This window comes from Vespula vulgaris, chromosome 2 (genome assembly GCF_905475345.1).
Source record: "Vespula vulgaris chromosome 2, iyVesVulg1.1, whole genome shotgun sequence".
Lineage (NCBI taxonomy): Eukaryota > Metazoa > Arthropoda > Insecta > Hymenoptera > Vespidae > Vespula > Vespula vulgaris.
The window spans coordinates 18,995,882-19,017,619 of record NC_066587.1 but is presented as its reverse complement, the minus strand read 5'-3'; the positions used below and the strand labels follow the sequence as shown (position 1 = coordinate 19,017,619).

Below are 21,738 nucleotides of genomic sequence, written 5' to 3'. Positions count from 1 at the left end.
TATACGGGGCACACGTAGGACGTATACGATGTAATTATTAACCTAATTACGAGTCTTCGTCGTCTTACGTCGCTGGTCGATCGTATTAATCGTAATAAGTGCAGCAAACGATAACTCAAATCGTCGTCTCGGGATCGACGTCAAAATCGACGAGGAGAAAGAAGCAAGGAAAGAAGGAAGGAAAAAGGAAGGGAAAAAAAGTGGCTCATCGATAAGCACGAGGGAATAGATGCAAAAGCGACGACGCGCGTGCACGAGTTCGAGTTGACGCTTTCGTGGGAGGGTGAAGCGAATTGGTTGGGGTAGGGGGACGTTGTTAGGGGGTGGCGGTGGAGGGTCGAAAGAGGGGACGGTGGGTCAGCGGACGAGGGCGGCAAAGGCCTCGTCAGTCGCGTCACGCGTTTTCCATCGGCGACGTCGCTATAACACTATCGGGGACTCGCCAACTCGAAAGATCAGCGATCCGAACTCGTTTCCTCGTGCTCGCTCCTCTCCTTTTCTCTCGTCGCACTTCGTTCCTCCTTTGGCCGTCGCTGTCGTCTGGTAAACATATTAGACGCGAGGAAAGAAAGAAGGCGCACGTGACGCTTCGCCGTGATCGGTCGAGCACGCCGCGGTAAAACGCGTCTCTTATCGATCGAAATGTGCCGCGCAGCACGTTGCCGCAGTTCCGCATGGCGCCTTCCACCTCCACCTTCACGATTTTCGATGCTATCGCCATCGAAGACACGAGGATCTCGGCTCTAACAGACGACGAGTTAAATTCTTTCAAACGCGTTCTCGCGCCCGAAAGTGGAGTCCCGACAGAACCGATTCGAAAAAGACTTTTATAGTACGAGGATCCTCGATCCTCTTTCGAAGGCCCGATCCTTCCGACTTTTCAAATGTCGCTTTTTATATGAAAAAGATATCTTTATGTTCGGATACGTCCGATACCGGCAAGTCAATTCTCGATTGTCGTTCGACTCGTTTCGTGCCTTTCGCAGATTTTTAATCCTACCAGTTATAACTCTTCAAGCTCTTTTAGAAAATATATACACTCGCGCTTTTATATAACTTCGAACAAACGTCGTTCCAACGACGATCGATGTAACGTTCGCGATAGGTCGACGCCTTTCGAAGGAACTACGGACGGCCAATGGGAATCGCGCTTTCTCCCGCCAAAACCGTGGCGCGTCGAGAATCCGATTCTCGTCTCGGGAGCGAGGTTGCGCGTGCGTTTACCTGCGGCGCTTCAAGATTCTTTCACGAGGTTAATCGAGGAACGAAATAAGATCGAACTCCGTTATCTCGAAATCATGTCGATACGATCAACTTCCGTCTATGCTTCCTGTCGCATTTGTCCCAAGAAGAAAAAATCCTCGTAACAGGTGAGCGAAATCATTTCATTCGTTACGATTAAAAAATGCGATAACTCGACGAAACTTTTTGACTCTGAAATACCTATCGATCTAGCATTGTTTTCTCCGTATAAGCCTTGATAGAGAGATCAGCGAAAACAAGAACAGTCGCACCTCGTCTCTCGCGCAACGCGTTTACTTTATTATTATGTTGCAACCGGTATGTGCCAACGGAGAGCTCGCGTGACGACGCGTTTATTTTTGTTCTCATCGTTTGAGACGAGCTACGTCGCAAATCGATTTTCTTTTGTTTTTCTATTTTTCATTTTTCTTTCTTTTTTGGTTTTGCTTTTTTCTTTTTTACTACAAATCAAAACAGATATCGTAAATCTCTCGCAATGTTTCGTACGAGTTTAGGTCGCGTGCGAGGCGTCCTCGGGTAACGCTCCAGCGCACCGTAGCCTCGTTTTCTTTATCTTGTTCGGTCTGTTGCGTGCGCGCGCGTGTCACGGTTACGGAAGGTTCGCCGTCTTCTTACATATACGCGCGTACGAGTATCTAGTATCTCGAGTAGATACAAACTCGAAGGAGAAGGTTCCGTCCATAAAAAAAAGGCGCTTCACGAGCCGTAACATAACGCTCGTACTAGTAGGGTGGCTCGACGTAGTAGACGTAAGTAGATACAGGCGAGGGTGTTAGGCGAAGCACCTTCCGTAACGATACCTGTCCAACGTTGAACGTTCTTCAAGGTCAACGACCTTAAGACATCTCGGGTGAACGTCCGCTAGATTTTCTTACGTCTCCCCTTGTTCCTTTTCTTCGCGAGAGGATAAACAAACGAAACGAGAAATATACGTAAGTATATAGTCGAACCGCGTCGAAACGATCTCATCGTTTTGTCGGATTATAATACTCTAGTCGACGATCGATCTACAACGGCGAGCTAACGACGCGACCGATCCATGTAGGTAAACGTATACGGGTGCAAGTAGGAGAAAAGTAGACAAAGTCGAAGTAGCGTGAAGGAGAGAAAAGAGAGGGAGAGACGCGGTTGAAACCACCGGTGGGGTGGAGACGACTACGACTACGACGACGTCGAGTCGACGTCGAGGGGTGAGTCTTCGTGGGTCCGCAATGACGTTGCACCGAAATGAAGGGTGCCGAGCGAACGAAAGGAGCAAAGAAAATGGCGCGAAGAGGGGAGACTATTGCGGGATTTAGGAGACTGCGCCGAGTGCATTGCGTGTTAGGGCTCTTGTCGTTTATCCTCCCTCGAAGGATTTTATATCCCTTTTTCGCTTCCGGATCGCTTCGATTACAGAATCCGTTTCTTAGCGACGGTGTCGAGCGCAGTTTCTGAAAAAATTATATCGATCTGTTTGATTTCGACTCGAAACGATTGAACGAGGAGAGAGTGTTTGAAGGGTCTCTCTTTCGTACCGATTTAACGATTTAACGATTTAACGATTTAACGTTTTAAGAAAAGTTGCTCGACATGCGGGGGGTGATACGCTTTTGTCGGTGTCCTTCTTCGATCGTCGACGCAATCCTCGAATTTTATCGGTCGAGATATGGGGCGATCGCAAAAAGGACAGATAGAGAAAGAGAGAGAGAGAGAGAGAGAAAGGAGAGAGGTGGGTAAATAGGCGACGTATCTCGTTCCTTCCCAGACGAGCAGAGTCGATGCATCGCCATGGAAACGGCGCCATCGCACTTACTAGTATAACGCGATGTGCACCCTAGTATATACTAGTAAGTACTTAGTTTGTTTCAAGGGTATTGCTCTAACCAGCCCTAAGAAGAGGACGCGACCGATCGATGTTATCGAGTGAATTGGATACGAGATGCTCGAAGAAACATCTAATTTCTTTCGTTAACCGGGACTCTTTTTAGTTGTTATCGTCGTTTTTTGTTTTTTGTTTTTTTTCTTTTCGCGTCGAGTATTCTCCAAAGAGTAGAGCGTTCTTGCATGACGTTTCAGAAAAGAGACGGAAGAGGGAGGAATGAGGAGATTCGTCCGGTGACGTTGTGCCACGCGTGGTAATGCTACTGGCAAGCGGTGCCTCGATACCGACCATCGCCGGTGCCGTCGAGGAAGAAGAGGAGTATGCGCGTAGCGAGGCTAATAGCGCGCACTACGATGGATACGTCACCGATCATACCGATCTCGCTTCGGAGATCGATATCGACGAGTCCGAGTATAGAAGGGAACTTCTCAACGACGTAAGCACGCACCAAGCTTTTCTTCTTCTTCTTCTTCTTCTTCTTCTTGTTCTTTAGCCTGTCTTTACTATTATTATACGTATTTGCAAACTTACCTTTACCTTTTATATCGTTTGATCGATTTACGCGGTCTCTTAGACCTCTGCGACGTATTCTCGATCGTGAAAGAACGAACCCTGACCCATATAAACTGTCGGAAAATATTTCTTCTTTCTATGGAAAGAGGGAAGAAGAGGGGAGCAAGGTAGGGGCAAAAATCCTTCGTTCTTGCATTTTGGCACGTATTCGAGAGTTTGGAATGCCGGGAAAAAAAAGAATGTTCGCGACAGGTGTCTCCCCAGCCAATTTTTCAGAATCCAGAATGGGATAACTTGGCTTTCTTCTTCCGTGTACGAGCATCAGAACGAACGACCGGATTATCGTTTTCAAAGGCGGATTTCCTTTCAATGAACATTTTTGGGTATAGATACCTCGATATAAAGGGAACCTACCTTTGTACCTTTCGCCTTAGCATTCCGTTCAAGACGATTTTCATAGAATGTTCTAGATGCTTTACATTGCGTATATTCGTGTTCATAAATATTTTTATCGGTTTTTATCGGTTTTTATCTTCGTTCCTTTCTTTTCTTTTCTCTTTTCAGAAATGGCGGATGCTGTTCGACAAGGTACGACGTTAGACAGCTTGATTTCTGAAAAGAAAAATCTCTGAATAGAAAGAAAAAGAATTAAATGTGCTATGCCCTTGTAATTAGTTCGATCCCGAGGGTTTCGGAGAGATACCATTGGAGGACTTTCTGGTAGCATTAAAAAGTGCCGAGTGGAAAGCGGAAATACCAGTGAACAAGAGAGATATCCTGCTCGCGAGGGCAAAAGAATCGAAGGTCGACGCTATTACTTTTCAGGATTTTGTCAATGTGGTGAGTATTCCTGTTCTTATCTTTTTTTTCCTTTTTTTTTCCTCGAGATCGAAACATCGCCATTTTTTGGTTTTCATACGTAAGTCGCAAAACGTACGACAGCAACGGTTCGTAGAGAAATAGTTTTGGAAAAGTTAAATCGTGGCTAACGAACGATATATATTCTTGAAAACCGTGATATCGATTATTCGATTTTACTCTGGAAGATTTTAGTAAGCTAGAAAGCGACGAATTATCCCAAGAGCAATGGCGCTGTCGCGGCACAGACGGTGCTGCGGCCTGCTCGACCGTTCGAGAAAGTTATTTCAGGACTCTGCTGGCTCGATGCTCGGTCGACCGAAGCCAAATCCTTCCTTATCGATGTCTCGCGATACCCCGTACCGTACGCGTCCTCGTTAACAACGTAATCGCTACCCATCCGACGATCTCGTAGATAAAATTTGACAAAAGTAATTTTCTAAAAGATCGACGAGTTATCGAAGTATCCCTTATGGTCAGCGGGACGTCGAAATGTTTCTAAACGAAATAAAGAAATCGTCGGCAAAAGACGCGGACGCGACGTAGCACCGGCGCGCAGCGTTTCAATCGCGATTCACGACTTAACGATTACGACCGACGATAATATCATTATTCCTTGGCGTATCGCGAGCATCTGGCCGAAAAGATCTAGGAACGAAGTGAGTCGTCGAAAAGGGGAAACCGTCGATTTTGTAAAAAGGACCGATCGAGGTGGCCTCGTAGCGGTTAAATGGACCGACTGTAACGTCGGTTGCCTCCGGAGTTTTCCTTTGTTCGCCTATTTGTCAACTACGAAAGTACCGGTATTAGAGGAGGCCAGAGGAGCGGGGTGAAGGGTATGGCTTATTCGTCGTCGTCTGAGAAGCCACGACAATGGTTTTTCGAAAACGAGGGCAGAAACTCGAAGATAAATATCGAGAAAATGATAATCTCGCCGTTTGGGAATGCGATGCGGCGACGGGAGGATCCATTGTCCGAGCTCAAAACTCGCTGACAAGTTCTTCTTTTTCTCCCTCCACTCCCAGTTGCCCATAGAAATTCTCTTAGTCGAACGGAAACGACGTTTGAGTGGCGGAAAATCGAGAAACGATCCGCAATCGCGAGTTAAACGAAGCGCGAAGAAAGGGAAAGGGAGCGGGGAGACCCTTCCGATGACGTTTCGCTTAATTGACGATGCAAGAGCGGCTAGTTGGTTTACCTTCCGCATTATATCCCCGCGAACGAGAGAAAGAGGGAGGCGTCCTTTTTGAATGAAACCCGATCGCTTCGATTCCTCCGCTTAGTCGCGTCTCCGTGAGAGGCTAGGTAAATACTCGTGCACTTACGTCCGACGTAGTCGTGTTGGCTGTTCGGAGAAACGTAATTCGGTTTAGCGATATTTCGAGAACGTTAAAATATCGTCGAAAATTCTCGAAATACCTGTTAGATCTTTCCTCGGACTTCTTTCTCGTGTCTCCTTCTCCCATTCTTCCTTCTCGATGGAGAACCCAACTTGTCAAAGGCTGATCCGTTTATCTGTTTTCCTCGGGCCGCTCGGTTTTACGGGTAAAAGATGAAATCCACTTGGAGATTATCGTCGAATCTCTGACGGCTTTGCAAATGCTTCGAACCAAAGGGGAAAGAAGTAGAAGTAGTAGAGGAGAAGAAGAAACCGTTGAAATCCTTTTCCAAAAGCAAACACGATCTTCTTACGTCGGACGAGAGAGTATACTGTACCTTCGCGTTTCGATTTCGCGCTTTCTACCTTTCCCGTTCGTACTCCCTTACTCGATCGAATAGTCTCTCGTGGTAAGAGCTTCGCGTAGCTACGAAACATAAGAAAGTTCGAGTACGAGTTACTCGAAGCTCGCCATTCGTTCTTGCGATTTCTCTCGCGGATGATCGCTCTCTGCCACGGTCCTGCGATCCTTACTAAACGAGAGGAGAAGAAGAAGAAGAAGCAGAAAACAATTTCCTTTCTTCGGCCTAATTTCGTCGCGCTCCAAAGTTTCCCTTCGTTATCACGGCTTGCGATCGATGTCTCGTCGACCGATCGAAGTAACCCTCTCGTGATTTCTTCGCAATTAGTATCATACAAGGACGGCCCGAGACGATCGATGGAAACGATAACGGATAAACGTTACGAACGTATCGGATAGGAAAATCGTATCACCTTGCGATTTTTTCTTTTCGCAATAATTACTTCCTCGTTCGCAGATCGACCATACAAAAGATAGATATTTCTTTCTTTTTGGTCTTCCGACGGTGTTACCGGCTCGTTGAAAATTTTCATCTATTACCGCGCACGAGCCAGCGTTCAATAATTGGATTAACGCCGCAGGTGGTTGAAGGTAGATGCAATTATTCAAGAGAAACTAGAAAGAGAGAGAGAGAGAGAGAGAGAGAGAGAGGAATTGCAATCGCGCGTTCTCTCTAACTGTAGCATGATTTACGGTCGAACGAGGGTAACCTGGATTTCCTCGTTCCTAGCCGCGATTCGTAGCACCTTACACCCTTCTGCATACTTATTATCTCGTCGCGATAGCGAATAAAACGGTAATCTCGTTTATCACGCTACCTGATCGTACGTGAGCATATTTGACTACGTTTACGTCATCGGAATTGAACGACCGATTACGACTTACGCATGTTACAAATGGAACGCCGCTGACGTTCCCTCGAAGCTGGTTGAAGAAGACGGATCGCTCGATATTCGGAATAAAAATTTTCTTTCGCGAGATGAAGGTCCTATTAGAAAAATCTCTGTGTTAATTTTTAACGAGCGAAAAAGGCGGAGAGATCTAGAAAGAGATATATGAACGGTGTGTGCGGGAGATCGAAAGGAAGGAGAGTGGCGAAGGTCCCTTCGGCGCATCGTACACGACGATTAGCAATTAGCACGGGTCCAGAGGGATGGAGGGGGTGTGGTCAGTCCGTGATGTTTGCACAGGCCGCGGAAGCCGAGGATTAGAGGGAAGGAGACGTTAAAGAGGAAGGAAGGAAGGAAGGAATCGACCGCGTGCACGTTGCCCTGGCGCTTAGCTGGTCATCTTTCTCTCTCCCTCTCCCTGCTTCGCTCGCCCTCTCTCTCTATCGTTTCGTCGGCATTCGAGAAATAAAGCCGACCAGGCGATTCTCGCGCGCGATCGCGGTGGTCCACGGGCCGATCCTTTTTTCTTCTCGCTTCTCTCTCTCTCTCTCTCTCTCTCTCTCTCTCTCTCCTCGATACCGTTAAAGGTCATTTTTCCTCTCCGTCTCTCCCGCTTTTGGACCACCTTTGTCGTCCGTTCTCTCCTCTATGTTCCTTCCCAGATATCAATTATGTCTCCGTGGGCCGCACGTAGGACCCACCGGCGTGTGTCTCACCTTTACGAAAAGGGACCGAGCGAATGAGAGAGTAATAGAGAGTGAGAGAGATGGGGACGGGGAAGGGGGGACGAGAGTGCCTCGTTATCCCTCGCCGTGGGCGTCGAAATCTCTGTGTAAGGTCTCTCAGGAGCTACAAAGTGCAATTTAAGGAAATTCTCTCTTTTCTCATTCTATCTTTCTTCTGCCATTTCTCGTTACTACCTTCCCTCGTTTCTTCCTCTTGTTCCTTCGCGCCAACGATAAATCCCATTCCCCCTTTGCCTAGTCGTCGACGGATCCATTCGCTTTGCACTCTTGTCTTTGTGTGTGTAGACCGCTTTTATGCTCTCCAACTCTTTATCTCTTTTTCGAGTAGAGAAACATAACTTTCCAGTAGCAAAAGATAGCTTCTACGATTCGAAAAATTGCACGATAATATTTCAAACGTAATTTCGCGCGATTCGAGGGTGGTCAAACTTTGCTTCATCGTCCATCCACTTTTTTTTTTTTTTCCTTCGAAAATCGTATCGGCGTCGTATCCGCGCGATGCTTTCGAAAGTTCGTTGGAACGAATCGAGAAACTGGTCTTAAATAAAATTTCGATACTCGACGATTTTGCCGTGGTTGCTTCGTGGTCGATTTAGCATCTTTTTTCTCTCAAACCTTTCTCCTCTCTTTTTACCGAAAGACGGAAAAGGAGCTGCCGCTCTAAGGCTATTACGCGCGACTCGTAATATTAGATCGTCGAAAGTCTGGACCGAGCAACGTTAAGCGACGAGCGCGGACGAGCGCGCGCGTGTATCGTGCGTGAGAGAGCGAGCGCGAAAGGTCCTGGCTGGAACAAGCGAAAGGGCGTCGCACTGGCGGCGAATGCAACACCAACGACAGTCGGGATCCCTCGAGGACGAAACTACGCAGCGTCCACACCCACATCGGTACCTTAAATCTCCATTCCAAAGCGAACATCCTCGTCTTCGCTCTTGTCTCTCTCATCGAAGCAGGCCGGGGGTATCGATAAACGAGCAATTCGTTTTACGCGGAATATTTACGATACTTGGCTCCTTAACTCGAGAAGAAGAGAACGGTATAAATTAACGAGCGACTCGATACATCAGTTCCAAAGGTCCTCGTTGAATTTCTACGAGTCGATAGAGTCTATTATTAGTCATCGACGATCCATCATCCGGCCGGTTTCCGTCACGAACGAGGAGAGAGATTTATTTCCATGGGAGTAACCGATCGTCCGTCAAAATCCCTGTCAATTTTCGTAAATCGCCGTGGTTCGGTTACGGAGGAGATACCTCGTCGAGAGGGGAACAGGGACAGGATTAACCTATTAAGGCTAATTTGGTCTAAGCGACCCATTGAAAGCGTTTCTAAATACGTGGGCTTATCGGGTCGCATCGTTTGCCTTCTTTCGGTCGATGATTCCCTTAAACGTCTCTTTTGCCGGGTCGAACGCTACCGAGAGATTCTACGGATAAGCTAAGAATCGATGTCGGAGTAAGGCAGTTTTCATTCCTTGTCAAAGTTATCGCATTTTCACGGTCGCGACGATAGTCGGTTTGACAAATTTCCTGCCTTCGGATAGTACACACTTTCGAGGATCTGCGAAGAAATATTTAGCCAGAGAATTATCGGAGCTTCGATTGGCTCGTCCTGGAGGCGCTTTCCCTTTCGCTTATCGTCGAGTCCATCTCGTTCGACGAGCTACGATTCGTTTGGAACGAGCCGAGAGTCTAAACGGCTTCTAATTAGGAGAGACACTGGAAATAAAACATGGCCAATCTCGTGAACGTTCGAGATAACGGAGCCTAGTTTAAGAGACGTAGCACTTTCGATGGTCCGAACGGTTAAACGTTATCTTATCCTTTTCTCGTTTTCTTAACGGATCGCGTCTGGGGAACGGAGTTTATCGGTTTGTGCTTCTCGGAAAGAAGGTAAAGGTATTATTTCCTTTACTTGCTCGAACAAGAAGTAAAGTAATGTTTCTCCGAGTTAATGGTAAAGGACGCGAAAGTTCTACCGGTAGAAAGGATAAAAACGTAGGTAGTTAGTTATTGCCAGCCGATGCATTCGTTGCGCTCGAAGATGTGTCTCCACCTGTTGTGCGAAGGAAGAAGGTGCAAATGCGGTTTATCGCAGCGCCGACTATCGGAGACGATGTAAAAACAAATTCTCGAGGGTGTTTGTCCTTTTTTCCCCGCGATCTCGAGCTTACCCTCGACCTTACCACCCTCGACCTCCGTGACTCCACAGGTGTTCGACCGGTAGCCCTATACTCGCACGCTTTTTCCTACGACATCGGCTCTATTAATCTAGTCGCTGGTCTTAAAATTTTTAAGGAGGTCACGGCTTCCTCCCGAACTTTTCCTCGAGCTTATTCGGACCGCTCGATCGAGCCGATCCGAGGGAAGCTCTCGATTCTTTCTCGGTACGCGTGCGAGAAGATTCTTCCAGAGAGACGTAATTCTCTTTGAAGTTCCCCGCGGGAAGAAGATCGACTCTCGGAGAGCGGTAATCGTCGCGATAATAAGAACAAAGAAGCGTGCAAGTTGACTCGGCCATCTGTCGTCGAGTCTCGGGGGCTCGGGCACGGTGCCGGCGCGATGCCGGCGGCTTGCGACAAAACAAGCAGCTCGCCAATTACGACCGCCTGATTTTGAGTCCTCTCGACATAATTTGGCTGCTCGCCGAGGACAAAGGCGGCCTCGGTCTCTTCCCTCCACGCCCATCATCGTTAAGCCTGCCTCTCTCTCTCTCTCTCGTCTCGCAAGGGAACGCTCCTCTCTGCTGTCTCTATTTGCACTCCTCCTCCTCTTTCGTCCCCTTTCGACGGGCTACCCTTTACGCGCCGTTTCCTACCCTTTCACAGACGCGTGCCAATTCTCTTTTCTTGCTTCGCTTTTTGTTTCGACTACTCGTAAAGCTCTTTTTCCCTTGGCAAAGATTCGATTCTCCGATCGAACGACTCGATCGAATCGATCCCCCGCTCGGCATAATTTATCGTTTTTCGCCTATCGACGATTCGCCTCGTACAAAATCTCCTCGCGAGCGTGGGGTGATTTCGTGCGTTTCTATTTACACGAACGCAACATCAATTGCGGAATTTGCGATCATTATCTTTCGACGGTGCCGATTGAATACCGATGATGATCATATTGGCACAACGGCCGGTCAAGCGCACTAGACGATCGTTGCATAAATCATGGACGTGGATCGTTAGTAGTACCGCGATTACGAACGAGCGTAGAGCCATTCTTTTTTCCAACGAAAAAAAAAAAACTCTCGACGAAGAAACTCTTTCGGTTTTTCCACGTGGTTTTCCTTATCGCGTGTAAACGCCGTCGATAACGAGCGATAAATCGGTAGCGATGGCCAAAGAGATACAAGAGGAAAGGAGAGAAGAAAGGGCGCTAACCGTCGGACGAGAGAAAGCCATGGATCAGAGCCGCAAGCACGGTGCACTATCGGCGCGGCGCGTAACAAATTTATTTAGCCTCGTTCTTACATTTTTCTCCAGAGCCAAAGCTCATCTCGATGCTGGCTCACGTACGGCGCGCCTATCCACGTCGTATTTTCGTCGTCACGATTTTTACGCCTTTCCCTTTTCCACTGCCTTCCATCCCCGTACGTACCCGTACCCCTCTTCTACCCTTTCTCCTAGCCTTGGAATCCTAGATTCTCGTGAAAAACGCCATTCACTTCGCGCCAACCATACGTACCTGTCAGTGTAAATAATAGATTTTCGGCCCGCCCTCAGACACGTCGCCTCGGAGATATCTGCCGCGAGAATGCGTTCGCATTTCTTATGACGATGGCGTTCTACGCGCGCGCCCACACACACGCGCGCACACGCTCTAGCGGACAACCTTGCCAAAGCATCCCCTCCTGATCGGTACGTGCAAAACATTCGAAGTCGTCGCCGTACTCTTTCCTCTTATTATTTACTAATACTTTCCTTCGAAGGTGCGTTACACGAAGGGTGATAATATAGTGGCAAAGAGCCATTTAATTCGCTCGAAGGTGTAAAATTATCGAGTCGGTGCCGGTTCGGCACGCCAAGGAGCAAGATTATAACGGGGAGAATTTAGAGACCGTAATACGAAGGACAGTGGTACAAGGGCACCGAGGCCATTGTGTCGCTGTATGGACAACGATCGGCGAGAGAGGGAGAAAACAGGATGCATTGTCGTTGCAGTAAAGTAGTCGTCTAGTCGGCCTTCTTTGCCAGGGGCTAGAAAATCAGTTTAACTTATTCCGAATCACGAATCGGCCATTATGGGTTTATAGAAAAGTCCGACTAACCGCGTAGTTTCTCGAGGACAATCGCATTTGCGGGGGCTAGTTTGTAAATTTATGTTTTTTGAACGGATCGTTGAATGGACCTCGAGTTTTCTCGGAGTGACGGTGAGAGGGAGAACGGGAGAGTGACCATTGAGAACCCATTGAGTTTTCTCTATACGCGGCACAGCCATCGTTTCTACCTACGTATGTTCGAGGACGCTTTGCGGACCCTTAACTCCCTCGCTCTTCTTCTAGACCTTTACCATACGACCCACGGACGTGAACGTGATAGAGATGCGAAAGAGGAAGGTAAGAAGAAAACTCTGCGCCCGAGAGTGGTCATCTCGCATAAAGGTGACTAAAATGGACAGGGGTGAGCTCGCTCACGACGAGGACAACGAGGGGAAGATTCGATCGACGGAGCGAGCGAGTCGTGAGAATTACCAGAACATCGTGCGTGCTCGGTACTCGCTTCCGAGGATTATCGGAGATGCATCCCCGCGGGGTATCTTCCAGCTAGACGCATCGTACACGTACATACTGTCGTACACAGAGCCACGTTCAGCTGGTACCTGCCGATATCGCACGTGTGTTTGTATATATACATACATACACATTCATGTGTATCTAGAAGAGATAAAGGTGCGACACCGAATTTTCCCTCTTTTTTACGATTCTTATTCCGCTCGTACGTCTGCGATTTCTCTTCTCTCTTTCTCCTTCCTTTTCGTGCTTCGAATGAATTTGCTTATTCGAGGGTGGAAAGATCTTTTCGTATTTTGAGAGGAGCGAGTTTATCGTGAGATTATTTTACTATGCCATTACGCCGTATACTCGTCGTACTCCCAGCCAACGAAAGGTAAGAATCGATCAACGATCAATTATCCTTTCGAAGGAACGTTTACCACTGCCTCGTTAAGCCATGACGACGAACGGAAGCAATAAACCTCTTCTCTTTGAATCGCCATTAAAACCGCGTTCCTTTTCCTTGTCCCTTCCCCCGTTGCATTATTAAGAAGCAAATCGATTTTCTCTCTCGATGCAAGAGGATCACGCGAGATCTCGTGTCTCTTTCTTTGTTTCTAGTTCTTCCTTCTTCTCTTTTCTTTATTTCTTTCTGCGCAAACCTCTGTCGACGATTGCACCTCGAAATACAATGCTAGATAATTTTGTAGTATCCTCTTGATCATGAAACGGCTTCGAAGGAAAGTCAAAGCTATCGGGAATTTCCATACGCTCGTCCATCGTGAAAAATCGACATCCGAGCGACAACTCTTTTGTCGCGCGACGAGCTGCAAACGCCGCGTACGTCCAAGTATACAGCTGCGAATGCCATTTCAATAAGCACTAGCCGACTAGAAAGGATTTTCGTGCTCCTCGTCGAGCGTTCTCGTTCTTTGATCGAAAACACGCCCGGTGGGCCCCCTCTTCAAAGTGTTCGAAGAATAAATTCTCTCTTTCTCTCTATTTTCCGTTGCTCTATCGGCCTCCATTCTACTCCAACTGCGGGTATTCTCGCAAAAAGCAGCGACCGCAAATCTTCGTCTCTATTCCTCTCACGCTTTCATTTCCCTTTCTATTTTTTTTTCTTTTTTCTTTTTTTTCATTTCCCACTTTTGATGGCTCGAGGCCGTCGATTTCGTCGCTTACAAGGGAGGAATCAAAAGTGATACCGCTCTTGCGTCGTGCTATTTATATCTCGACGTGGTTCCGTGCTTGGACGTAGACGACTATGAGTTGGAAAAAAAAAAAAAAAGGAAAAAGGACGCGACCCGTGTTCGAACGTTGGTTCTGATCCATGCCTGAGCCTCCCTGACTTCTTAAAACTTTGCGAGATCGCGAACGCGTCCGCGATGGGAAAAAATACCACGATGGCATTGAATTTTTAATTTCGCTCTCGCGCTTCTATCCTCGCTCGTTTATTGCGCGTTACCGACTTCCCCTACTATTGGTGCCCTCTCTCTCTCTCTCTCTTTCTTTCACCCTCTTTCGTCGAATGGGTTCGAAAAACCGGTGAAAAACGCTGAAAAACGATGGAGCACCGATGAAAGAGAATATCGCCTCGTGGCTGCTGCTTAGTGCGAGAGAGAGAAAGAGACAGATGGACGAACAGTTAGGGAAAAAGAGAGAAAGAGAGTAGCTTCTGAGGCCGCTGCAGCGTGCTCCGATCACTGTGAAAAAGAGTGGAGCGGAGGAGCGAGAGGAGGACGTAGAATCCCATCTGTCGGCACTTTTGCATCGACATTGGGCGCCTGTTTATATCAAGAGCGTTGGTGGGGGAACGGGAGTCCACGTTATTGCCATATCGGCATATTGGAACGGACCCGAACCCGCAGCCCGATCAACTTTTATCAGCCTTTTCGACTTGTACGCTCTTTCCTTCTTCCTTCATTTCGTACGCTTCCGTTTCCGTTTTTTTTCTTTTTCTTTTTCTTTTATTTTTTTCTCTTTTCTTTTTTTTTCTAACGCGGAGTCTTTAAGCAAAATGCCTCTCGCGTATCGCCTACAAACCTGGTTGTTGGTTGCGCCAAGCTACTTTATCATAAGCTTGTTCCAATAATTTCTTTGTCGTTTGGAATATCGATTAGAGGAAGTGTATACCCTGGTAGTGATGGATTTCCTTAAAACATTTCTAATCACTTTGAACATGGAAGGAAAGTTTCAAAACGCTTTGGATATTATCGAGACACCGGAATTCTCGAATGTCTCGAAAGTTTGGGTATATTAGCGTCGAAAGTTTCTCTCGAGGATGTTAAGAAGGCGGTAAGAATAGTATCGGTACGTTGAATTAACGAGAGTTTTCGTTTTAAAGAGATTGCGTATCTATCCGAATGATAGAAATAAAAAAAAAAAAAAACGAAAGGAAAAGATACGTTCCTTTCGCGCGGAATGCCGATGAAAAGCGTGATACGCTTCTTCTCGCAAGGAATAGAGCGAGCGGGGCGTGTCCCGCAAGAATGCTACGACGACCGAGTGTTCGCGATATAGGATGATTACGATCGGTGCAAAAAAAGGCGCGCCGGCAAAAAGGGTAGGAAAAAAATAAGACAAGGAGTCGCTCGCGTACGCAACCCTTGTAGTCCAGGTGGTATGCCTCTCGTTCTCTCCTTGGTAACGGGATACGGGGGTGGATCGCGCCCGAGGAGCGACGAGCGAGAGCGAAAGGGCGCGTGCTGCTGCAAGGATAAAGAGGGAAGGAAAGTTTAGGTGAAAAGAAGGAGGAGACGACGCCGTCTGGGTGCGGAGCCAACCTGCCTGCCTGCTTCTTCTTTGCCACTCCTGCCAGATGTTCCATTCTCTCTCTCTCTCTCTCTCTCTCTCTCTCTCTCTCTCTCTCTCTCTGTCGCACTCTCTCGAAACGGAGAGTATCGAAGGGCTAAGAGTCCGTACTTAGCGTTTATAAGTTGGCCGAGAACGCACTCTTTTCCAAAAGTTTTACCAATTTTTGTCGACGAGAAGATTCTTTTTAAAAGCGATTCACAACCGTTTCTTACGAGGGGAGAAAAGTGAAAAGGAGAGAGACGTTGAAAATACGTACAAATTCTTTTTTCTTAGAGCGATCATAGAAGGATAAAAGACCGAAAAGGGAATGACGAACGATTAGAAAATTAAAGGAAGATAGTAGAATATTACTTGGCAACTTCCTTCGTACCGCTGTTTTCGTTCGTCTTATTTGGCTTCGCCAAAGTTTGCAGCCATTCTTTAAAAGGCGTTCCCTTTTCATTGAAATTCTTGTGCTTTGAAATTCATCCGAGAATTTCCATCGAATAATATTGTCCTATAAGTTTTGTAAACTTGTATTTTATCCGAGTAAAGATTTACCGTAAGATTTTTAGTCCGAGTCGTATAGAAGAGTAAACCTACGCGCAAGCGCGTACGTATTTGTTATGGACCGGGCCCCTCCAGATTGGGCCAGGTCGGTACGGGCAGTGGTGCCAACGCGGGAGAATTGACGAGGGTCCAATTGGGTGTTTAGAGCTCCATTAGAGATGTCGGTCCAGATACGAAGGGTTGAAGAGGAAAGCCGCCGCGAGGGCTGTCGGAACAAACCTTTGCCTTTCCGTCCTTTTTCTCGCATTTCTATAGCGATTTTTCTAACCGATTCGTATTTTGCCGAATATAAAACATCCTCGATCTTCTACCGTGCAAAATTCTATCACCCGAGTTTTATTTCGACTCGTTATCGACATTACTCGGAATATTCTGGAAAAAGAATGCTTCGGAGGAAGTTGTAGAAAAAGGAAAAAGACGTTTAAAAACGACATGTCGTCGTTTTGGAATCGCTCGAATATGCGATTGCTCTTTTTAATTTTCTCGTACGAGAGGAAAAATTCTGCTCCGGTACGATGTATCCAACGATGACAGGGAAGTATCTCGTTTCATCGCTATTTCCCGACGGCCTTTCTCTCTGCAAATAAGGATTTGAAGAAGAAAAGAAAGAAAGAAAGAAAAAACGTAGGAAAGAAAGAAGCAAAGACAGTAAAAAAAAAATAAAGAGAGAGAGAGGAGAGGTATTAAAGAGCTTCTCGATCAGCGGAAATACCGTAACAGAGCTGTTGGCAATCGATCTATCGAGCACAGACACATACACGCGGACGAGCTGCGTGGATAGTCAGGGGTGGATAACGAGAATTCGGTTCGATTAAGCGGAGGTAATCGAGCGAACGAGAATGGAACAAAGGAGCTCTCGCACGCAGCTTTGTTTCTTGGACGATAGGACGCAGCAAGGCCAAGGAGAACGTCGTTCTTGTGTCCTACCAGACGCAACCACACACAGAGAGAGAGAGAGAGAGAGAGAGAGAGAGAGAGAGAGAGAGAGAGAGAGAGAGAGAGAGAGAGAGACAGAGATTCGAGATTGCACTCGTTTTCCTTCTAATCATCTCGAAAGTAGTTGCGTCGACCCGAGAACGAATAAAGCGAGCGAACAAACAATGCGCTCCTTCTCCCAGATGCTTCCGGTCTCTTATTTCAGCGGATAGCCGCACAAACACGTGCCCTTCTGCTTCCTCCTTCGCTCATCTATGGCCTCTCCTAGCTCCATCTCTCTTCTTCCTCGATATCCTATTACGATCGTTCGATCATCGATCGCAGAGAAAACGCTCTTTCTCTCTCGTATCAATTTTCGCGTGTCATAGTCGATTCTCCGACCGACGACCCGTTATCGTTGGCCCTCTTTCTCTCTCTCTCTCTCTCTCTTCCCCTCTCTCCCCCTCTCTAGGAGTATAGAAAAGTAAGGCGGAAGCAAATGTTTGCCCCGAGACCCGAACGACTAAACGACTCGTGTCGCGCAGCCATTGTGCTTTCTCTCGAACGGTCTCGCGTACTTACTTACGAAGATCAAGGCTATGCACACTCCGCCGGCGAGCGGACCACCTGGAGGATGTCGCGTGGCACGCGTTTAACGAAGATATCCAGGAGACCGTGCTTTCGGCGATAAAAGGACCCCGTCTTGCGTACGAGTCGAGATACGTCGTTTCCACTTCTTCCTCTTGCCCTCCTCCTTCCGGCGCTTCTCGCTTTTTGGCCGTCCAATAAAATAACGGAGATCGCAGACTGCTGAAGGAGAACCCTACGCTGGATCGTTTCCTGGAGGGCACGCGACTGACCAGCTGCTTCCTGTCTGCTTCCTCTTCTCCTCTTGCGCCGACCCACGCATTAGGGTCTCGGCTGACTGCCTCTCTTTCCCTCCCCCCTTGTAATGGGTACATCAAACGCGTTCGCGAGATATTTCTTCTCTCTCCGGAGAGACAAAGTAAATACGTCCTTCGCGTCCTGCCTTCCCTGTTTGTTCTTACGCGTCTGGGTTTCGTTAACCGCTCTACGATCGTCGAATTTCAGCCGCTGCAGTCTCTCCGCAACCTTTGTCTTTATTCTCGATCGAGAGAGCAAGCGTTTTTGTTGAAAATCCCACCGATGGCTCGCTATTCTCGTAGTCCGCTGTATCTTCATAAAGGAGAAAAGCACGACGAGTCGATCAACGAGGACGGACGTTCGTGCACGCAAGGTAGCGGAACGTCTCGTTGTTGCCTTCGTGTCCCTGGCATTCCTTGTAGGGGGGTAATGCAGGAACGGCCACGGTCTGGTACCAGCAGGTGGCGACACAGGTACGCTCGGCACGCGCCACCCCACTTGATTATATCCTCGTTTCAGTGACGAACCAAGGGCGTAGGTATCCGTCTTTCCACGGCCGCGGTGTTTCGTCTTATCTGCTTTTGTTATAACCCGCAGAAAAGTTACTCGTTGTATTACGGCGTAACAGGGCGGGGACGGCTGAAAGATCTCTCGAAACGCGATACCTTCGAGCAAACAAATTGGATAGATAGAGTACGCGTCTACGTATAGGCGGAGATTAAAGAAATGGGATTTTTTTAATCGATCGGAGGGATCAAAGGTATTAAAACGAGGAGAAACAGGACGGAGGCGTGTACTTCTCGATGAAAAATCCATAGCGATAGAGTTTTAAAGGAACGGCATCAATGAAGCCCATTCACGTTCGGCTTGGTGCACCTGTGGCACCTGCTTTAACATTCTTATACGTCGCTCGGAGCCCAGCAAAGTTCCTACGCAACTGGCATTCGGTATTGCGTTTAGAGGGAAAGAGAGGACGCGCACGCGCTCGTATCGTGCACGCCAAACAATGCACGCGCGTTCTTTTACTTTGTTGTTGCGCGACGCGGAGAGGCGCGCATGCGCGCCAACCCGCGATTCAAACGATATCGATTCTCGCAATTAACTGGCCGCGCACCGAGCGCGGTATTCATTTCCGTTATGCGTGAACCTATCTCCGTACATTCCGCTAGAACGAAGATTCGTCCGCAATCGTTGCTTTTCCTTTTTCCTTTTTCGATATTCTCGATGGTTTTACGCACCATTTCCTTCGAATACTGGAATGCTGTAACGTTTTGAAAAATAACTGCTCGCCTATATATATACTTGCCTTCCGATTTCACGTACATTATTATTTCAAAGTACGATCGAACGTTTTTTCATCTACGTGAATTATTTCTCTTGCGGTACCATTACGATGTGCTCTCGATTACGATCAAATTTATAATTTAAGATGGACGAATTCGGATTTCGTTGGAAACTTACATTTTATATTTGATTAGTCAAATTCTATTACGAGTCGTCGAATCGTAAATAGTTGGAGCGCGACATATCTTTCGGCGAGAAAATAAAATTTCGCTCGGAGGACTTTTCTCGTTCGTTCGTGTAGGTCGCGAGAGCAACATGGTCGCGTTGGCGGATAGAGAACACAATCATAACGAGGGATTTTCGAGTTCGTCGCTTTTCCTTCCTTTCCTCCGCGCGTTATTCTTTGCTGGAGGATAGGTAAGCCTCGATGCTTTTACACGATTGCTATATTTTCTTATGGAGGATAGAAGCGTCTAAATTGTCTGCTTCTCTCTCTCTTTCTGTGTATGTGTGTGCGCGCGCGCGAAGAGGAGGAGGAAGGGAAGGTAGGATGGACTTTCCAGAGTGGAAGTCCCGGCCAAGATAAGAGGATCGAGCGAGAGTATTAGGTGCTCTCTTCTTTCCCATCCTAAGAAGAAGTGGACGTGATAGGTGCCCGTCTACTTCGTCGCACCTATCCGTATTAAGTCGATCTACTGTCTTTGGACGTGCTCCAATAACAAGCTCCACTCAACATTTTTCTCCCGTCTTAACGTCATCGAGGTCGCTAACAAAAATGGACGGTTTTTAACCCTTTTAATCGTATCGCGCGATGACAAAAAATGTAAAACATATAAAGAGGATTAAAAGAGAAACGGGAAGGAAGGAGAACCGGTAAATTCGCACAGACTATTTGTTAAATGCGTATTTCGTTGGCAGAGAGAAAGAGGGGAGAACAACGAGTTCAGTTTGCTGTCTCTAATTCTACGCGATATTCCGTCGAGAGCTCTGGCCACATTATCTCTCTCGGCACCGTTGAATTCTCGAATCGATGCTTACCCGACAGTATACTGTGGTTAATAACAAGGACGATTATATGGATAATATCGTTAACCACATTTCTCTCTAATGTCACGGAAGCATTAATATCCGTATAATTTCTCCGGGCGTTTCGCCGCCGCCGCCGCCGCCGCCGCCGCCGTCGCCGTCGTCATCGCCGCCGCCACCGCCACGAAAGTATTGTATGTTAAAACGCTAACCGCATCAGAAATTTAGTTGGACGTGGAAGCGTCGAAAGAAGGAAGGGCTATGTGGCAAACGACTCACGGAACGAAACTTTCCCTTGAGGATAATTATTTATTTTGTCAGACCTGCGCGCTGCTGCGCGCTCGATTCGTAAAAGAACTTTGGATCGTAAAAGGACAAAGAGATTAAATGATTTATTGTTCTAGCGATGACGAGTATAAAAGTTGAAGAAAGGAAATACGAATAAAATAATATAAAAATAAGTGGGTATAGAAATGGATATATGCATATACATATACATACGTATACATTTGTATGTGTACGCGTACGTAGCAGAAAGACGAAACTAATTGTAAAACTGTAGCAGCTTTAACGAGTAGCGAGGGAAGATGGAAGTTCGAAATTGGAAGAGAGTTTCGAAATCTGTTTTCCCCAAAGTAACGGTGAAAAAAGGAGATAGATAGGCAAGGAAGAGAGTGGCAAAGCGCGTGCCAGCGGGGGCACGGGAAAACGATTAGTTTTTAATTTGGTCCAGGAACGATTCGATCGCGTGAAATTGCGGCAGGAAGGCTCTCTCAATGGATTTCGCTTTGAATTTTTCGCAGCTCCGGCTGCCATTGCGCTCGTCCGTTCGCTTCTTTTTTAGGTGTCTCGCTTCGGCTCGAACGGTTGGCTACCTGCTGTACACGCTGCTATCGGCCATAGAGAATACATCGGAATTGGAATTGGATCTACCCGTAACGCGCGAGAGTCCTCCGCGAATCGTTTCTATTCCTCCTTTTTTCACGCTTCTCAAATTATCTCATTTTTTCTTTTTGCAAAAGGACGAATTCAATCATTTTTCTACTGAAAATATATTCTCTGTTCGGCTTGGGACAAGAAGATCTAAACTTGTAATCATTAAACGTGAAACTTATCGTTTTATGAAATTTGTAGGCGAATTTAATTTCGAGTCGGCGGATAATAATCTATGAGGAAAGGTCGGGAGGATCGTTTTAAGAAGTTCGAACCGTACAGGCTGGTCGACCGGTGTTCTCCGTTTCTTGGACGCGGCTTCGTCGCGTGCAATATGTCGCGTGCAGGCACGTGCTCCGCAATGTATAATCTGATCTGTGCCCGGAGGCGGACTACGGGCTCCGATATAAATTCTAAACGAGAGTTAAGAGGAACGAAAGGGAGAGGAGAGGGAGAGAGAGAGACGAACGGACAGACAACAGAAAAGCAGAAAGAGAGGGAGACGGAAAGAAAGAAAGAAAGTTTCGGGCACGAACGCACGGTGGCCAAGTATCCGAGATACGATCTGGCTCTTCCACGGCTATACATAATATGCGGGTTCGGCTTGTTCGCAGAAAGTCGACTTTCAACGCTTTCGTTGTGGATAACTCGAGTAAAGTGTGTCCGCTGACAAAGGGACGGGAAATCGAAAGAAAACCGAAGGAAATTAGGAAATTGGAGGTGCTACTCGATCCTGACAGATGCTCTCTTTC

At 47.2% G+C, this 21,738-nt stretch overlaps 1 protein-coding gene across 1 annotated transcript in view; it reads left to right on the top strand.

The window, feature by feature from the left end:
* The first annotated feature begins 1,223 nt into the window (after window positions 1-1,223).
* The window catches only part of LOC127061541 (protein rhomboid), a 232,769-nt gene continuing 212,254 nt past the window's right edge, over window positions 1,224-21,738 (top strand). The window contains exons 1-4 of the mRNA XM_050988563.1: window positions 1,224-1,370; window positions 3,322-3,563; window positions 4,205-4,228; window positions 4,316-4,480. Of these exons, the coding sequence (XP_050844520.1) occupies window positions 3,384-3,563; window positions 4,205-4,228; window positions 4,316-4,480 (369 nt within the window). The 5' untranslated portion in view covers window positions 1,224-1,370; window positions 3,322-3,383. The remainder of the gene's footprint in view (window positions 1,371-3,321; window positions 3,564-4,204; window positions 4,229-4,315; window positions 4,481-21,738) is intronic.